Source organism: Delphinus delphis, chromosome 1 (genome assembly GCF_949987515.2).
Source record: "Delphinus delphis chromosome 1, mDelDel1.2, whole genome shotgun sequence".
Lineage (NCBI taxonomy): Eukaryota > Metazoa > Chordata > Mammalia > Artiodactyla > Delphinidae > Delphinus > Delphinus delphis.
Genome location: NC_082683.1, coordinates 4,005,145 through 4,019,552, shown reverse-complemented (window position 1 = coordinate 4,019,552; position 14,408 = coordinate 4,005,145). Strand labels below are relative to the sequence as shown.

The window sequence follows — 14,408 nt, the reverse complement described above, 5'->3', positions numbered from 1 at the left end:
TAGCCTGAGATCTTTTGGCCTCCTCCGCAAAATAGGTTGTTACATTCTGATTGATGTGAGATAGATCTTAGTGAAGTTTTAATGTGCATTTCTCTTGTAATGAGTGAAGTTGAGCATCTTTTGTCTTTGTCTGCAAACTTCTATTCATATCTTTCTCCATTTCTCTGTTTTGGGAACTGTATTAGGAAGATTAGCTGTTGCCTGTGATATACATTGCAAATATGCTTCCTACTTTGTCTTTTTGCTTTGCTTAGGATGGGTTTTGCTGTGTAAAGGTGTTACTTCCGTGTAGTCTAATGTGTCGGTCTTTTATTGCTTCTAGATTCTTGAGTCACAGATGCAAAGGCTTTCTCTTCCCCTGGCTCAGCAAGAGATGCGTGCATGGTTTCTCCTAGGATTTACCGGTTTCATTTTTTACGTTTAGATTTCTGATCTCTATGTAGTTTATCCTGCTGTGTGAGGGCAGACTTGGATCAGTTTTATCTTTTCCCAAATGTCTATCCAACTGACCCAGTACTATTTATTAAAACGTTTGTCTTTTTCCCCAGTGACTTGAGATCCACCCTTATCAGATAGCAAACTTTTTTGTATTACTTGGGTGTCATTCTGGATTTTCTTGCTTGTTCCACTAGACTAGAGGTTGGCAAATGGATTTCTGTTAAGGGCCAGATCATGAATACTTTAGACTTTCTGGGTTCACATACGATCTCTCTGTAATCATTTTCTTCTTTTTTTGACTTTTGTTTTTCACAACCCTTAGAAAATGTAAAAGCCATTCTTAGCTCTCAGCTGGGTTGGCCTGTGGGCTGTAGTTCATGAGACTGTCTGTCTACACACGAAGGTTGCGCTCTTTGATCAGAGGTGTTATGCTATTCTTTTTGGCACCGTTCTCCAGACATTCTTGCTGGTTTAGTTTTCTATGTGAACTTGTTAGGCTCTATCTGGGGTTCTGGAGAAGTTCATAGATGAACGAGAGGGGAACTGCCCTTGAAGGACAGGAGGGGACCTGCCCAGGAACAGGGATGTCTTCCCATCTGCTCATTTCTGCTTCCCTGTCTTCTGAAGGCACATAAGTGTACCTTAAATAGGTTTCGCTATTTTCTTGTTTTTTTAATCAGTTAGATTTTGCATTTCCCTTTATTATTACCCCCCTTCTGCTTTCTTTTTGGTGTTCTCTGCTGTTATTTTCCTAATTTGTTTGAGTTGCTTAATTCATTTATTTTAATTCTTTTGTTCTGGTTGATATAAAGTATTAAAGGCTATGAATTTTCCTTTGATTATTGCTTTATGTTTTGGTGATTCTGATAAGTAGTATTTTCATTATTATTATTCTAAAAAATCTGTTTTGATCATGTTTTCCATTTGACACAGAATTATTTAAGAATAAGTGAATTGTTTTGAAAATTTTTTTCCAATTTCTAGTTTGTTGGATTGTGATCAGAGAATATTATTTGTAATATTTCTACTTCAAGGAGCGTATTTAGGTTTTCTTTGTGGTGAAATAGACAGTAAATTTTTATTAATGTTCCAAATATACTTGAAAAGATATATTCTCTGTTATTGGGGTACCATGTTGTATGCGTGTGCATACACTCTGCCTTATGGATTAGCTGGTCTGGTCTTCTGTATCCTTACTTATTTATGGTCCACTTGACCTGCCTTGAAAGGAAAGCGGTTGTTTGGTCTCCACTGTCATTGTGTTTTCATCTGTTTCTTCTTACATCTCTGGGTTTCTGCTTTGTTATTTGGTGCATAGATACTCCAAGCTGTTACGCATTCATCACGCATTGTAGACTGTAGTGTTATAAAGTGTTTGTCATCAGAGGAGTCGTGGCTACCTTCACGGAGCAGGAGGTGTTTGTCATGAAGGAGGGGTGGAGATTGAGAAGAGGGGTGGGGGAGGACCGTCCAGCTGGAGGCAGAGCATCTGCCAGACCTGGCCGTGGCGGTGGGGCAGGACTGAGGTGCAGCAGGGACCCCAGCTGGACTGGGCGGTGTCTGTGAAGGGGTGAGGGAGGTAAGCTGGGGAGCCTGGGCAGACCCTGTAGGGTGGTACCACTACCCCCAGGAGTCAGTGGTCAGCACCACTGCAGGTTTTTGAGTGGGATGGAGACGACACAGAATTCCTTTTGTGGACGCTTTGGCAGTGCCATGGGATGGACTGTGGGGGGTCTGGACCTCAGGGAAGGCCACCGAGGAGTCAGTTGTCTTAGCCAGACAGGAGCAAAGGGGTACGAGCCTACAGTGGGGAGGAATTGGGAGGGTCCAGCATGAGGGGCCTTGGACTGTGCCCAGACCAGGATGGCCCCCGTGTGCGACACTCAGCACACTGTCAGCTCTGGGCTCAAAGTGTCCCCCCGAGACCGTGAGCTCCATCAGGGCAGGGACCCTGTCCATCCTGTTCTGCCACACGACCCCACACAGGGCCCGGAACATTTGCCGCGTGTGAATTAATGGTCGTATTGAGGGGACCCGGCAGCTGACGGGATGTGGTGGTGATGGAGCCCAGCCAGGGCGTCGGGAGGACGCGGTGCTGGGCGGCACTCTGGGGTGACGCAAGGGGGAGCTGGCTGGGGAGGAAGACGCGGGGTCCAGCTGGGACCTACTGCATTCAGGCGCGAGTGCAAGTCCGGGTGGAGGCTCTGTGGGACTGGAGGTGTTGGGGGTGAGTGTGCAGGGTGCCCAGGGAAGAGTGTTTGCGGGTGTCATTTGGGGGTCGCCCCACACGGTCACGTCCGTGTGCACCTGGAGCCGTTGGTCTGAGCCACATCAGAGGCCGGTGCCGCCGCTGCCCCTTCCTTGCAGCCCAGCGGGACCCAGCAGGTGGGCGCTGCCGTCGGTGCTGTGAGCTCGGCCTTCCTCATTCCCCGGTCCTCATTCCAGTCCTCACTGCGCCTGGGTGAGCCGGGCTCACGGTGGGTGTCGGGGGACTGATCAGGTGCCGCAGGCCACTTACTTCTCAGACCTGGCCGTTGGGGGCCGGGGTGGCGTGTGACCTTGGCCGAGTCCTGTGACTCGGGACACTGGGGCCTGGCCTGCCGTGTGCAGCGTCACTCCAGGCCCTCCCGTGGTCTCTGTGCTGCTGCTGCCTGCCCCTCCATCCTGGAGGGCGCTTCTGTCAGCGCTCCAGCCATGGCAGGAGCCAGGACCCCGCCGGTCCTTGCTCTGTATCCCCTGGGCCCACCGGACGCCCTCCCCCCGTGCCCCGAGCTGGGTCCCGTCCGGACCTGCTTCACTGCTCCTGCCGACCGCATTGTCCTGGCCTTGAGGACAGCGGAGAGGGCGCCGTGTGGGCACCCACGGGGCGAGGGTCTCAGCCTGCCCGGGGCCGCTTGGGCTGCCGAGCTAACGTCCGCCTTCCTCCCTGTGGTTAGCGTTCTGCTCAGCGGGGCCACGTAAATACTGTTATGTTATTGACGGAAAGGGCGGAAATGTTGTTCTCAGTGTGTTTCCCCTGCATTGCTGTCCCTGCACTTTAACTAATGGTGACTTCAATGGCATCTTTGCCAATTTAGGATTAATGGTGATGCCACTCCGCAAAGGTGAAGGCGGGGGCCGCAGTCCGGCTCCTGTCTCGTAGTGATAAGCCTGGCACCAGGAGCGACCTTGGAGAGGCCTGTGCTTCTGTGGGGCTCCTGGGCGCGTTGGGGGCGGGAGGCATCGGGGTGACCTAGGCACCGTGTGCTGAGCTCCGTCTCAGTTGAGCTCTCCATGCGCCTGTGTGTGAATACCCCGGTTTCTAAAAAATTTTATTGGAGTAGAGTTGATTTACAATGTTCTGTTAATTTCTGCTGTACAGCAAAGTGATTCAGTTGTACATATATACATTCTTTTTCATATTCTTTTCCATTACGGTTTGTCACAGGATATTGACTATAGTTCCCTGTGCTATACACTAGGACCTTGTTGTTTATCTATTCTGTATATAATAGATTGCATCTGCTAACCCCAAACTCCCACTCCGTCCCTCTCCCACCCTCGTCCCCCTTGACAACCACAAAGTCTGTTCTCTGTGTCTGTGAGCCTGTTTCTGTTTTGAAGATAAGTTCACTGGTGTCATATTTTAGATTCCACATTTGAGTGATATTATATGATATTTGTCTTTCTCTGTCTGACTTACTTCACTTAGTATGATAATCTCTAGGTCCATCCGTGTTGCTGCAAATGGCATCATTTCATTCTTTTTTTATGGCTGAGTAGTATTCCACTGTGTATATGTACCGCATCTTCTTTATCTGGTGACCACCCGGTTTTGACAGAAGATGTAGACAGCATTTCTCCCTAAATCCTGTGCGCCCAGAGTCATACTCCCTGGCCGGCCCGTCGGGGCATCTGTCCTTATCCAGCATAGACTGTTTCACTAGGACTTGGTAAAAACCATCAGTCTTATTTGGGGAGGAGCTTATTGTATACATTGGAAAGAAATGTAGTCTTCTGAACACCACTCTTCATGTTGTTAATTTAGATATTTTATAATGTTTTGATTAAGGTATTTATTAAGCTGTAACTCTGACAGAAGCGGAAATTAGTCATCATGACCAGAGCAGAAACTCCTCCAAGTGTAAAGGTGATAAATGATTCCAATTACTTCTGGGCGCATTTGGGGCCTCTTTGCACAGGGTCTCCGGGCTTTCAGCTGAAGTACCTGGTGGGCCCTGGATTCCTGAGACCCGGGGAGCAGCGCTGGTTCGCCCGCTACCTGGCCATGCAGACCCTGCAGATCGACATCTGGGACGGAGACTCCCTGCTTCTCGTCGGATCCGCCGCCGTTCAGATGAAGGTAACGTCTCCCCGCGGTCCTTTCTGTGAGGTCTGTCGCCCAGCAGTGTGGGCCATCGCCCAGCACTGGGCATTGTCCAGGGGCCTGGCTTCTTGGTTCACAAATTCAAGGCACTGCCGAGTCCTCTCCTTCCCCAAAGGAAAGGATGTTCACAGAGTCTAAACTCGATCATGCTAGGGTACATCCGCCCAGTTATCAGTTCCTCCTGTGAACCGACCCACCAGGCGACGTCACCTCTGCTCCCTTGACGGTGAGGATGGATGTTTCCTGAGAGCAGCTCGGGATCAGGCTTGTTCACCAAGAGCCTGGCTGGTCCATCAGAGGTGTGCCCTCAGGACGGAGGACAGGATGAATGAATGATGGGGTGGGAAAATGTTTCCTGATGCCTGTTCTCAGTTCCCTGAATTGTGCTTCTCTCATTCTAACTAGAATCAGAAGCTAATTCGTTTTCTAACTGTGCTTCCCATTCTCCTCATATTCTAAAACTGAAGTCCATGCATTAATTCAATTTTCTTCCCAGAGTTTCTCCCCAAACCTTCCCTTTCGTGTGACCAGGACCCCAGAGGGTCAACGTGGGGTCACATGGCGGCCTCTGGGCCAGGCACTGGGCCACATCCACTTGCCGACATGCTGTCCCGAGAGTTTTCCTCCCTGCCTTGAGGTGGACGGGGGAGAGCTGCAGCTCTGGAATCTCTGGAATCTCTCTGACCTTCATTCACTTTTGCTTCATCCCACACAGCTATTTCCCTCTGGACTCCAGCCACGGGCCCCCTTGGTTTCCCTTCCTGAGCCTTGCACGGCTGGTCACTGAGGCCTGCAGATCTGGTCCCGTCCCCCCTTGCCCCTCAGCACCCCAGCCCACGAGGATCTCGTGGCTCCTGTGCCGCAGCGGCCCCGGACCCGTGCCCCCCATCCTCTGGGGGCCGCCTGCTCCTCTGTCCCTCCCTTCCTCTGGCGGCTGACCCGGGCTGTAACTGTCCCATCCACCGGGGCTCGGGGCCCTTCCCTGAGGGGCTGAGGCCCTCAGGACAGTGGAGGGAGCCGGGGGGCAGTGTGCAAAGAGCATGGGGCGGGGTCACAGCTGGTGAGGACTCAGCAGGTGTCGGCTGGTGTTCTCATTCCTCAGGCCCCCCAAGGTCGTCACGGATATGGCCCGTCTGTCTCCTACACTGGCCAGTGATGTCATGGAGGGTGGGAATGGGATGGCCGCTGACCCCTCCCCAGCACAGTCCTAGGCCACCGTGGGTAGGGCATGGCTGAGAATGGATGAATAGAAGGAGGGAGGGAGGGGTGAGGTGAAAGGCAGGAGGGGCGGGGCGGGGCGAGGCGAGGGGAGGGAGGGGCGAGCGAAGCGCGTGGAGGGGTTATTTGATCTCATCCTCCACGAAGAGCCCCTTCCACAAGTGCTGTCAGGTTTACTGACACAGAATTGGTTTAAATAAAATGGAATTTTACTTTCTAAAAATAAGCAAGTCTTCACTTTAACATCTATGTAGAGAAGATGGAAGATTTGTGTAAGTCCAGGTCCTGAGCTGTCAACGTGCTTACGTGGCCTTCTGTGGATATTTCCTGCGTTTCCAGACGCATCACAGCTCGTCGCACTGTCCCCCGTTGTTGGACATTTAAGCGCCTTGTCCTGGTGGACACACTGCTGGGAACATCCTGGGGTCATGTTGGCTCACCCCTGCAGCTCATTTCCTGAGCGGTGACAGCGCCAGCATCGTTGGGGTCTCGCGGTGGTCGCTGCCGGGGCCTGGTTGCACCCCCGCTCTGCTGCGGTGTCCTCAGCCCGGCCCTGGGACTGCTGCCCTGATCCCCGTGTGCAGGATGAAGCCGAAGCCCCTGGTCTTGCTGGGACCAGGCTTTCAGCCCAGGTCTGACTCCATCACCTTCTCCCCAGATGAGAACGCCCCAAAGCCACGTTTCCAAGTCACGGGTGCACCAATACGGAGCCTCGGGCAGGGGACCCAGGGGCCCGGCACGGCGCTCTTCCCGGAAGATGACCAAGGCGCCTGCTTTCCCACCCTTTACAGGGTGGGGAAAAAACCTCTGCAGTTTCCTGGGTGAGACGCGATGCCCTGTTTTTATTGGCATCACTGCTCCTGGGGCAGCCGGGCGTCGCTGCTTGCCTTGACTGGCCGCCCCCTGGAGGGGTCTTCACCCCGTCTGGCTGCCGGGGCTCCTGGCCCGTGAACTTGTTGGCGTTATGTGGACAAGCGCTGCTGCGCACGCAGGGTCTCCGGAGCTGGAAGCCCCAGACCCGCTCAGCAGGGATCTGGTCTGGGCGTGTCCGCCCCAGAGACAGGCAGAGGACAAGTGCTGGAGGGACAGGGCCAGAGTTCCAGAAGCAGGACCTGAACCTGGCCCCGCGCTTCCATTTACGCGTGACGGTCAAGAGGCCTGGTGACGTGCCCGGGCCTCGCAGCAGAAGGGGCCCAGCCCTCCCTCCCGGCCAGCCCCACTCGCTCTTGGGCTCAGGAGGGTTCTGAAGGGTTAAACTTGATTAGCAGAGAAGAGTGGGGTTGGAAAGGACCCTCTTGACCCAGCTCCGTCTGCCCCGCGGCCCCTCCTCGCACCTGCTGCCTGCCTTTCTGCCACACTGAAGCCCCCTGTGTCCCGCCCGGGCCTGGCGTGCCCTCCCCCTGCCTGGAGGCACACCTTCATCCTGAGGGGCCCAGTGGAGGCTCCTTGGGGCTCCCGCTGACGCGGAGCTGGGCTTCCTCAGCATCCCCCCTTGTTCTGTGCCGTGTTCTCATCTTCTCCGTGTGGAGGGGGCTCCACGCAGGTGGCTGCCAGGCCCACTTGTGCATCCCTGGGGTTTGCTCAGTGGGTGAATCGGGATGCACTTTGTTAATAAGGATTTGGGGGAAAGACCCGACAGCAGGGACTTGGGTTTTCGGAAGCAGATAGCCCCTGCCTCGGCCGCCCTCCGACCGGTCCTTTCTCCTCCACAGCACCTCCTCCGCCAAGGGCGCCCAGCCGTTCAGGTCTCGCATGAGCTTGAGGTCGTGGCGACAGAGCACGAACAGGACACCATGGTGGTGAGTGGAGACGTGACTAGGTTTGGCTGCGTCAAGCCCATCAACGTCCACACGGTGGTGAAGGGCCGGCTGCACCTGACCTTGGCTAACGTGGGTAAGAGTCCCTGGCAGCTTTGCCCTTGTTCCTGGGTGGCTACTCTTCTTCCCATTTGGGGCATGAGCCCCCTCAGGACAGGGGTCACATCGTGGGCATCAGCACTCAGTAGGAATTCAGAAGAGCTCTCATTAGCTGACTACTAAGTATGCCCTTGACCGCTGAGCGTCTGCCCTTGACCACTGAGCACCTTCTCTTGACCACTGAACAAATGTCCTTCACCACTGAGCATCTGCCCTTGACCGCTGAGCATCTTCCCTTGACCACCGAGCATCTGCCCTTGACCACTGAGCATCTGCCCTTGACCACTGAGCATCTGTTCTTGACCTCTGAGCCTTCCCCTGACCACTGAGCCTTCCCCTGACCACTGAGCCTTCCCCTGACCTCTGAGCCTTCCCTGGCACCAGTTGTTTGGTGTTCCTGATTTCTGGTCGGGGTTTGGTATTATTAGCTGTCTCCATCTTGCCCACATTTTATTTCTGGTACTATCCATGGGGCATCGCTGTGACGATCCTCAAATAAGATGACTGGTTTCGGGAGAGAGTTTCATCTGGAGTTTCAGCTCATAGCACTGCCTCATTGTGGAGGAGAGAAGAGAGAACTTTTCCTAAACTTCCGCACCACACAGCTTGGGAACAGAGGGGCAGAGGGATGTGCTTGTTCAGAGCCGAGCACCTTGACCTTACGTCAGATGGTGTCCCAAGAGCTGCTCGTCAGAGACACCGAGGAAAGCCCCAGTCCTCCTTCCTTGTGGGCAGGGGGCTGGGGCTGGGTGTGGCTGGGATGGTTCTGCCTGGACATTCTGGGGGCTCCACTGAGGACCCTGATGGGACAGGGGACATTAGGCCGGGCATAGCTGCCTGTGCCCGCCTCAGGGCAGAGGCCAGTGTGAGCCCTCGTGGGGCTAGTGACAAGCCCACTCCATCCCCCTCGAGGGGACTGAGGAAGGATTGAAAGCGGGACAACACCAAGCCGTCTGAGGTTTCTGGACTCAAACCTCTCTGTCGTTTTATTGGGGAATTTTCCATTCCTTACAACCCAGCCTGATTTTAGACCTTGAGCCCCATGGGCCCTTTCCACCTGTGCCGACAGCATGGGGCAGGCGGGGCTGGGACGGAACAGCAGGCGTGAGCGCGGAGCTCATTAAGCCAGGTCTCAGGCTTCTGCTCCCTTGTTTACAAATGTAGGATCCCGGGCAGCCTCGAAAACAGACAATATGGAAACGGCAAAACTCAATTAGGTTCTGGAGAAATAAATGAGCTGTGTGTGAGAAGCAGGCATTATTCAAAAGCTCCTACGACTGAGGGGAGTTGCTAGAAGCATTCTGCTTCCAAGATTGTGTTGGTTATTTTTATTTTTAATTCACCAGCCCACAAATGTGCAGTGACTCCAGGTTTTAAAATCTTATCTTCAGAAGAAAGATTAGCTCCATTATGCGTTATCTTAAATTGTCATTTTCATACGTTGCCTGCAAGAGAGAGATAAGCTCGCGGGAAGGGGCCTGAGATACCCAGACAGGGAGGCTGTGAGGCAGAGGACCGGTGCTGCGCGCAGCGCACTTGTACGACGTGGCAGCACTGTGCTTTCCTCTGTACATTCTGCAGTTCTTGAGCAAAAAAAAAGTGTCGTGGCTTTTGTTTCTTTTTAAAACTGGTTGTTCTGCAGCGAGTGGCAGGCGCGGGCCAGCAGGTGGGGTGATGCTGTGCAGGCCTTCAGGGTGACAGAGGCAGGGTCGGCGCCTGCCCGGATGGGGCCCCGCCTCTGCATTCACAGCTGTGGCCAAGTGCGAGGCCGCGGATCCCGGCATCTGTCACCCACGCCCAGGTCTCCTGTGACTCTTTCTGTGGGAGAGGGCGGGCGGTCCTCGTGCTCGGCGGCTCCTCGGCTCAGGCGAGCTTATTTTTTATTTTTATTTTTTTTGCTGTACGTGGGCCTCTCACTGCTGTGGCCTCTCCTGCTGCAGAGCACAGGCCCCGGATGCACAGGCTCAGCGGCCATGGCTCACGGGATCCTCCCGGACCGGGGCACGATCCCGTGTCCCCTGCATCGGCAGGCGGACTCTCAACCACCGCGCCACCAGGGCAGCCCTCAGGCGAGCTTTTTGATGCTGTCTCTTTGCCAGCCTCTTCTGAGGCTTTATGGGGTCATTCATCGTTTAGAGATCCCAAGAGCCCCTTTCCTTTCTTTGACCCCGTGATCCTGGCTGTGTGTGTGACCACGGCTCCCCTGGGAGCTCCGCTGCCACTGTATCTGCAGGTCTCCCGTGGGGCCTTCCTGGGGAGGGCAGGCTGCCCTGACCCCCGGCTCACGGTCAGGTACCGGGGCTCTCAGGGTGTCTCCCCCGGGCGTGTTTGGGCACAGACGTTTGCAGAAGGGCACAAAGGCCTTGGAACAGCATGACACTCGAGGGCCTGACAGGAGAGCCTGCGACCATCCCAGAGCCTGGGGCCGGGCCCCCCCGGAGACCTGCCCTGAGCATCTCGAGCCCTGACTCGTGGTGGGAAAGCAGACTGCTGCTCAGACAGAGGAGAGTGTGGACCTGGAGAGCAGGGAGCTCGAAGGAAACGTGCCTCTGCCCACCCGCTGTTTTTCTGCTGCAAAACGAACTCCAACCTGAGAGTGGAAAGTGGGGTGTGGGCGGGGATCCGGGCGAGTGTCATCGACTCTGTGCTGGTATTTATGTCTCGTGCGGGGCGGGGGGTGTTTTTCGTTCAGGTCACTTGTGTGAACGGAGAGTGGGGAGTCCCAGCTCACTGCCACCTTCCAGGTCACGGGTCATCTCGAATGACGGAGCCACCGGCTTCTCGGGAGGTGGCCTTCTCACGCCCGGGGCTCCCAGACGTGAGTGGAGAGACCGAGGGGCCTACGGGTGGAGGCTGGGGGTTGTGCTTGGGGAGGTGGGCGGGCGGTGGGGCAGAGCGAGAGGCGGGGGGCTGCGTGTGCGTGCGTGCATGTACGTGTGTGCGTGTGCAGGAGCACACGCGTGCGCCTGTGTCGTGGGGCCCTGCCCTCTGGATCTGGGGGCCCGAGCCGTGGCTCCGCCTCCGGCTCAGTGACCTGCAGGCCACATCGAGTCACCACGTTCGTCAGCCTAGCGCTCTCTAGGCTGGGCCCTGGGGGAGCCGCCGGTGTTACTTGGTGGAGATTACAGTCCTAGGAGTGGCATTTGTTTTTGGGTAGCTGCTTCTCCCCAGTTGAAGGGGACGGGAGGAAAAGGTCGGGATGAACATAGGCTGTTTTTTAAAAACTAATTTGAAACTCCCCATGTTGGGGAGAAGAGAAGCTTGGGAGATAAACACCTGGGCTTGTGAAAATATCGCATAACACGGAAGTTTTTCCGTCCCCTTTCAAATGACCCCCCAGACCTGAATGTAAAATACTTGCCATTGGAATGAAAGTGGGAGGCGCCCTTTGAGGAGCAGCCCCCAGAGGCTGCAGGTCACCTCATGTGCATTGGAAACTGCCATGAGCGTCTTGTGTTGACGGCCCTTGACTTTGTTGGGCTTGAACCTGTGCCCTGGGTGGGAATTCCAGAGCTGCGGGGGGCAGGACTGGGAGGCCTTTGGTGCCATTTTGGAAGGTCTCCAGAATCCCACGAGTCCCCTGAAACTCCAGCCCAAACTTTATGGGTCCTCATACGTCTTCCCCGGGAGAGCGGCCCGGGTACATTCAGATGCTCAAAGGGGTCCACGCTGCGTGAGCCTGGCACGCTGAGAGTCTGTTCCGGACCAGCTTCCTCATTTTAATGTTGAAAAAACTGAGACACAGAGGTCAGGTGACATGGCCGGTTGTGTGGTTAAGGGTCGTGAACTTGGATTAGAATCTGGATTTCCTGCTTTGGGGCCAGTGCCTCCCCATCCCCAGCTGGTCCCTTTGGCCACCAAGAGGATGGATGGAGAGCACGGAGCAGGGAGTGCCTCCCATCTCCACCCCCACCCCCCACCCAGGGACAGGTACGAGAGGATTTGTGAAACCCACGGCCTGGGGCCCGGCAGGTCGGGGGCTTCTCTGGGCAGCGCGGGGAGTTGTGACAGTGAGGGTTTGCTGAGGGATCCAGAGCCTCTGGAGTCATCAGTCTTCCAATCCCTATTTTGGTCAAAACCAGAGGGCCGGGCACTCCACCAGAAGCCATGTCTCCACCCCCCAGGCAAGGTTCCGGAAGCAGGAAGTTGTGCCGAGTTTCGCAAGATGCTTCCTGGCTTCAGCAGTGTGGTCCCACACGGTCCCATCACCCCCACGGTCGGGGTGATGCAGTCTGAACACACAAGCCAGTTGATCACCTCCCACCCTGGCCCCTCCCCTCGGGACCGGGGGCCTCGGGCTGCTTGAGCCCGATCCAGGTTGGCGCTTCCGTTCCCATGGAGCTGGACCCCAGACACACGAAAAGTGCTGTTTTGGGGTGGCCACTTGAGACGTCTGCACCATCTCATGGCACCCGAAGAACCTGGAAGTAGCATTTGTTTACGTGTGATGGCAGGAGAGGTGGCGAGTGAGGGGAAGCTGCTTCACCACCACGTGGAGCGCATCAGCAGGAGGCAGAGATACTCGAGGACGGGGAGTGGGGTCCAGCCGGCGGAGTTCAGGCTTGCGGTCACTTCCCGTGGCTCTGGGGGTGCCCGAAGGAAGGACAAGGTGCTAAGTTGGGGCGCTCCCTCTCACCTGCCGCCTGTGCTGGGTTTACTGATTGTCCGGGAATCTCACGTGCCAGCTTGTGACGTGGCAGGTGCCACGTGTGCACGCCAGTGGCACAGCCAGTGGTGGGAGGGAGAAAATAGCTCTCCTGCCTGCCGGGGCCTGGCCTATCGTGGCTTCTGTCTGTCGGCTACACAGCTTTCCTGTGGGTCTAGGCTTCGAGTAGAGCCCCCGAAGGAGATGGTGCTCTAGGGGCCCAGCCAGCCAGAGGCAGCCGGGTGCAGAGAGGAGAAGCTCTGGGCTCCACCCACGCCGGCTGGCCCGAGGCCTCAGGGCACAGCTCACGGGAGCCCCCGATTCCTGATCTGAGCTCAGGCCTCCTGATGACCCGCACCCAGCGGGGGTTTGAGGACCTGACAGGACAGCGTGCCTGAGAGCCTGGACGGTGTGCTGGGCATCGGGGGTGCTCGCTGCGGGGGCTGGAGGGGAGCAGGGGCGCGGTCCTGGGCGAGGGCGTCTGGGGAATCCTGAGAGCCTGAGCTTCTGCAACGCTGGCCTTTTCCCTAGCAGACCCCCTAGTGGGCACTAATACATTTGTATCTAAGCACCGAGACAGAATCCCTTCTATGTGAGAGGCTGGTAAGGGGGGGATGCCGTGGAGGGCAGGGTGCGTCATTTCCACCTTTACCAGCCTCTGAGGGTTTATGAAAAGCTTGAGGCTTGGCTCTGGAGGGCGTGGAGCCGTGGCTGCTTAGAGAACAGAAACCTTTAACCTCTGGCCCTGCCTTTGAACCTTCCAGCAGTGAAAAATGTGGTCCAAGCGCAGAAGCTGGCCGACGTGGACAGTGAGCTGGCCGCCCTGCTCTTCACGCCCCCGTGGCAGGGGACGCGGCGGCCCCAGGGCGCCGGCCGTGAGGGGGACGCCGTGCGCAGGCGCAAGCTGGAGCGCATGAGGGCTGTGCGCCTGCGGGAGCGCGGAGCGGAGCCTGGCCGCTGCGGACCCGGCGCGCTGGTGAGGCTCGGCCCCCGTCCTCGGGAACACTGCGGGAGCAGCCCCGTCCCCGCCCCTCCCCTTGCCTGCGGGCTCTCATCTTCCTGCCGCGTCCTGGTTACAGAGCATGAGACCCGACCTCTCAGCCACCAAGGGAAGTTTTCAGGCCAGAATTACCGGCGCGCTTTGGATAAAAGCTGACTTCTGGGCTCCCCTCCATTGGTTGGGGGGAGTGTCCTTGGAGCCTGGGCTTTTAAGAAAGCTCCGACGGGGATCCTGAGGGCGCCCAGGTTTGGGGAGCAGAGCCATGACAACTTCTACATCACGGGATGTCAGAGTGATCGATCTGGCCAGAATTCCCACCTTAGACTAAAAATCTAAGTAAGACCCTAAGAAATGGCTGTTTACGGGATAGGGAAGCCACAGGGGCCTTCGGATCCTTTCCATTGAGGCAGGTGGGTGTCTGAACAGACGCCGTCCTTCTCAGGGGCCAGGCCTGTGCCCATGGCCTGGCAGACACAGGCAGTGGCCGGCCCTCCCCTGGGGCTCACAGAGGTAGGCAAGGACCCACCCTCAGGGGGGCCGTGGAGGGAGGGAGACAGAAATAAACCAACAAGCAAAAGACCATTCAGGGGGCTTCCCTGGTGGTGCAGTGGTTGAGAGTCCACCTGCCGATGCAGGGGACGTGGGTTCGTGCCCCGGTCCGGGAAGATCCCACATGCCGCGGAGCGGCTGGGCCTGTGAGCCATGGCCGCTGAGGCCAGACAGCCGGCTGGGCGAGCGGGTCCCTGGCAGAGGGCGGCAGAGTCTTGCTGGCCGAGGAGCAGCGCTGTGGCTGTGAGGACGCCTTGAGGGGAGGCCGGCCGTAGG

The 14,408-nt window shown here is 56.4% G+C and overlaps 1 protein-coding gene across 1 annotated transcript in view; it reads left to right on the top strand.

Annotated features, from left to right (window-relative positions):
- NPHP4 (nephrocystin 4) overlaps positions 1–14,408 on the top strand; it is a 135,202-nt gene that overhangs the window by 107,681 nt on the left and 13,113 nt on the right. The window contains exons 18-21 of the mRNA XM_060013335.1: positions 4,620–4,780; positions 7,735–7,915; positions 10,631–10,756; positions 13,348–13,559. Of these exons, the coding sequence (XP_059869318.1) occupies positions 4,620–4,780; positions 7,735–7,915; positions 10,631–10,756; positions 13,348–13,559 (680 nt within the window). The remainder of the gene's footprint in view (positions 1–4,619; positions 4,781–7,734; positions 7,916–10,630; positions 10,757–13,347; positions 13,560–14,408) is intronic.